This window comes from Sinocyclocheilus anshuiensis, unplaced genomic scaffold (genome assembly GCF_001515605.1).
Source record: "Sinocyclocheilus anshuiensis isolate Anshui unplaced genomic scaffold, SAMN03320099.WGS_v1.1 scaffold193, whole genome shotgun sequence".
NCBI lineage: Eukaryota > Metazoa > Chordata > Actinopteri > Cypriniformes > Cyprinidae > Sinocyclocheilus > Sinocyclocheilus anshuiensis.
In genome coordinates, this window is record NW_015536468.1 from 513,710 (window position 1) to 518,421 (window position 4,712).

Sequence of the window (4,712 nt, forward strand, 5' to 3'; positions counted from 1 at the left end):
TAAATAATAAAAATGAACTCTTGAATATAAAACATACACATTATTTGAGCCACGTCTGCTGTACAAACAAGAAATGTTGCAGTGAATACTTTCAATTTTGTTTCAGTGGAACACGAACTGTAAACAATCAGTATCCTGGAATAATACTGACAAAGTAAATAGGTCTGCCGTAACCAGGCATATAAAGTAAACTTCTCATTGAAACGAGGATTCGTGAGCATTTATGGTAACGCAACAGGTCGATAGAGGTCCAAATTTCTCTCGTCAGATTGGGCATCACTAAAATAAAACTTTGGAGGCATCCCTTCTTCCGCTCAGCAGAACCAAGAGACAGAGCAGTGATCCATTAACTTCAATGGGGCCGCTTTGTAAATATAAGTAAACTTCTTTGCAGACTCATATTTACAATATATGCATGTACGTAAGTGATGTTTACTTGATGCACTCTGTTTCAATATCGATATATCTCTAAGTCATTGTGATTTTCATAATTATATTCCATATACATATAGCTCTAGTTTTTATACAGATTATCTACCTTAGTTTAAGCCCCACAGTAGTACAGACTACAGTGAACACCAACATCTTCAATAAAATAGGGCCTTGTGTTTGCTCAGTACTACAGTACAGCACTTATTTATCTATCCAGGGTTAAAAAAAGAAAGAAAAGGTAATCAAATTATTCAAAAATTCTTATAGACATTCAGCCCCAAAATAAGGCCTATGTGTATGGCTGAACCCGGCCAAATGCCCACACATGGAATGAATGGCTTCGTTTTATTTGATAATCTATTTATATCAAGTACAAGCAAACTGTACAAGTACATGCAACATACAAGCTGGCCTACAGTTTGTGGAACTAACACACACTTATTGTAGTCTCTTTTTTTCTCATCTGTCTTCTTTTACAAAATGTGCATGCAACATGGAACAGTTCCAGATTCATGCTGTTCCCCTCGTTGGTGGCGTCTGTTCCCCTTGTTGGAACGTCTCACTGTCACATTCAAAATGCTCAGTGGGGGATCTGTGAAATTGGTTTTATAATCAACTAAACTGATGACAAACTGCTAAAACTAGGAAGCTTCCGATTTTGGTCTCTTTTTTGTATTACTTTTAATCCCCAAAAGCTTTAACTTTTTCTCTTTTTTGTTAAAAAATCAAGCATTTGTGCTTGCATTAAAATAATGCAAACTCTAGTCGGGTAGAAATTCTAATATCGGTACGTACAGATCCTTTACCAAACGGAATAGAATTAAAAGTGCTTGGAAATGCCTGTAAGATATGATTCGTGATCGCGTGAAACCCGGAAATCGAACGTGTTAGTGAGCTAATGTTTCCTGTTAAATGACAGTGGCAGCTTCTTACAGTCCCGGTGAATCGAATACAAGTGGTTTTGTGTCTTCCGTGAAGCTCGTATGACACAAATGTCAGAAAACATCAAGCGTGTTTTCACATTCTACAAAGTGTGCCTATTTACCAAATCAACATTAACGTGAAAAGGCAAAGCAGTCAGTGGCGACTGCTGTAAACAGACTTAAAAGGTTCTCAGGCATCTCCCTACCTTCTTAGACGCAAACGCACACACAATCTGAGTCTGAGTTCGTGCCAGACCGGCACACGCCGGGGCCTCGGATGCAGCATCCGTGATGCAGAGAGGAAACTCTCTGAGAAGACTAAATCTTGACCTTTAACCCTGGACCTCTGGTCTTTCAGCAGAGGGACTTCCTGAAAGTGCAATATAGAGGAGGGGCAGTGCTGTCCTCTCACTCTCGCCAACACGTGAGAAAATAAATGCGCTGACTGACCAGAGCAATCTAGGCTACCGGCGCCACTGTAGGCTCCGCTTCCTGTCAGACGAAGCGGGATCGCGTTTCGGCTGCCTCTCCCTTCTCTTTTTTATTTGGGTCGAATCGTCATCTCAGCTACAGAACATGCAGTAAAGGAGCAGAGTGGATCAAAAGAAATCTCTACAACCCAAAGATCTAAAGTAAAAGAGAGAAGTGATTGTCAGGCTTCAGCAAAGCTTTGATCATGATTCTGTCCATCTGTCTCTTTATCTGCCGCTCTGGTTCTGATTGGTCCACTGGGTCGTGCTTTTCCCGTCCGTTCACTAGGACCTGATACCTGGCGGCCCTGAAGAGTCCAGCGAGGTCTGGGAAGCGCGCCGAGTGAGAGGAGCTAACGTCGGGTCGACCAATGATGAAGGGGGAAACAGTCTGTACCAACCGATCACTGTGCTAGAAAGATCCAGCTCCTCTAAAAGAATCTGGGCGACTCCCATGAAACATTTGTGGTCCATGCGGCCGTAATCTCCCCAGACTATTACCTGAAGACACATTCGGTGGTCAGTACGCACAAATGTTGGACTTTGGAGGCATATCGGAAACAAACAAATGAAATTCGCTTCCTACCTGGAGAACTTTACCCTGCGGACTTTCCTCAAACAGCAGCGATTGCTGATACAAGGGATCAAGCGTTTTCCGTGCAATCTTGGTTTTCTTTTTGGCTTTGCACGCTCCTTTTTCCAGCAAATAGACCTTGACATAGGGAGCTGTGAAGAGCAGACGTAGTGCTCAACTAGGGTTGTTCAGGCAGTTATAGTGCCTGGTGGTGGTACGTCATATTTACAATTAGTACAATGTATTAATTACCAAATATTTGGGATGTAATCACTCCATTAAAAAACTTTAAATAACATTTCTTTTAGTCCAAGCACTATAAAAACTGCAAATACACTACTGTTCAAAAGTTTTTTTTTTTGTTTTTTTTTTAAGATGTCTCTCATACTGACCAAGGCTGCATTTATTTGATCAAAAATATAGTAAAATAGTAATATTGTCAAATATTATTACAATTTTAAATAACTGTTTCTATTTCAATATATATTTATATTCTAGTTTTCAGTTTCACATGATGTAAATGTATTTACAGTCACTTTTGATCAATGCGCCCTTGCTGTATAAAAGTATTAATTCTATATTTTTAAAAAATCTTACTGACCATTTATGAATGGCCATAAATGGTGACATGCTTACATTAAAAAAAAATTTGGTGCACTTAAAACTGATTAATTTACTCATTACTCATACAAATAACCGTGTTTACATAATGAGTGGAAGACATATAATGAATCCTTGATCTATATTGACTATTATACACTGCTATATATTTTTAAAATATCTTACTGACCATTTATGAATGGCCATAAATGGTGACATGCTTACATTAAAAAAAAATTCGGTGCACTTAAAACTGATTAATTTACTCATTACTCATACAAATAACCGTGTTTACATAATGAGTGGAAGACATATAATGAATCCTTGATCTATATTGACTATTATACACTGCTAATGAAAATTACTGTATGTATTGTTGGCACACTCTCACCCGGCAGCGATTTGGAACCTGGTTTAGGTGTAAGACCACGGGCCCTGATAACTTCCACTTCCAGCTGCCCTTTCTTGTCCATCAGTCCAATCTGAACATCTCCTACAAAACAAAAAACAAAGTGTTTTAAAGTTTTCCATGCCACCAAATTCAACGGAGATAGACTTTAGTCAGTACATATATGAAGATGTTTACTTACCCATAGCAGGCGTGGCAAGTGTTTGTCTACCCACCAACTGAGCAGGGCCAAGACCATCTAGGAAGTCACTGAACTGGCTGTCGGCCCCTAACCTCATCCCTGAGAAGATCAGACTGAGACATACACAGGTTATCAGATAGACAAATGAATGGATAGATATCAACTGTAAGGTAGCAATTCAAATACAAGTTACGGTAAATTTCTTGCTATCTTCAGCCGTTCTTAAATACTTTTTGTCATAAATCAATAGAAATTTAAAAAATGAATTTTTGTACAGTAGATACCAACATATGAAAACAAACAAGATCCTATAAAACAATTAGTTTATTTGGATGAAATCTAAGTAGGCTTATTCCAGAATGAGCCTACTGCCCTCATATAGAGTTCAAAAGCTCGTGAAATGCAGCCCATCTCCTCCAGCAGCAGACTTGCGCTGTGTATGGCATGTAAACCCTGTCCTGCGTTAAGGCCCCTCTTAATACACTCAAAAATTCTGCTCTGAAGCCACAAAGGGAAGCGCAGCTGCCGTTCTCTATGCAGCTACAGACCCTGCCAAGACCCCTCTCTGAAGATGATGGATATTTTAATTATTATAGGGGAGTACCGCTTGCCATCTGGCTCCAGAAATGGAGCTGAGAAAGTAGTGGACACAGCATTACAGTAGCTCTGTAAATCAGACTGTTTCTATTAGCTTATCCTTATGGTTTTTCCAAATAAATCTAGAAGAGAAGCTCATAAGAACATGACACACAGCCTGCTGAGAGACCACTTATGTATTAGTGATGGGTTTGCAGCGAATGCATAAAAACACCAGAGACAAGACATTTTAAATGGGTCATATGATGCGATTTCAATTATTCCTTTCTCTTTGAAGTGTTACAAGCTCTTGGTGCATAAAGAAGATCTGTAAAGTTGCAAAGACTAAAGTCTCAGTCTTTTCTTTTTCTTCTCTTCTTTATAAAAGTTAAGAGTCAACCACGCCTACCTAAAGCGGCTCGTTCTAACACGCCCCCACATATCTACGTAACGATGTGGGAAGATTTACATAACACCGCCCAAATGTTCATGCAAAGAAAGAAGGCGTAACTTTTATTCTCGCTGTAGTATTGTTGCTGCCGCCATG

At 39.3% G+C, this 4,712-nt stretch overlaps 1 protein-coding gene across 5 annotated transcripts in view; it reads right to left on the reverse strand.

Annotated features, from left to right (window-relative positions):
• Positions 1 to 1,585: 1,585 nt before the first annotated feature.
• The window catches only part of LOC107693914 (regulating synaptic membrane exocytosis protein 1-like), a 26,495-nt gene continuing 23,368 nt past the window's right edge, over positions 1,586 to 4,712 (reverse strand). For all 5 annotated transcript variants that reach the window (XM_016493765.1, XM_016493650.1, XM_016493699.1 and 2 more), the window contains 4 exons: positions 3,590 to 3,702; positions 3,391 to 3,492; positions 2,412 to 2,551; positions 1,586 to 2,326 (listed from right to left, as the gene is read on the reverse strand). In XM_016493765.1, the coding sequence (XP_016349251.1) occupies positions 2,111 to 2,326; positions 2,412 to 2,551; positions 3,391 to 3,492; positions 3,590 to 3,702 (571 nt within the window). In that variant the 3' untranslated portion in view covers positions 1,586 to 2,110. The remainder of the gene's footprint in view (positions 2,327 to 2,411; positions 2,552 to 3,390; positions 3,493 to 3,589; positions 3,703 to 4,712) is intronic.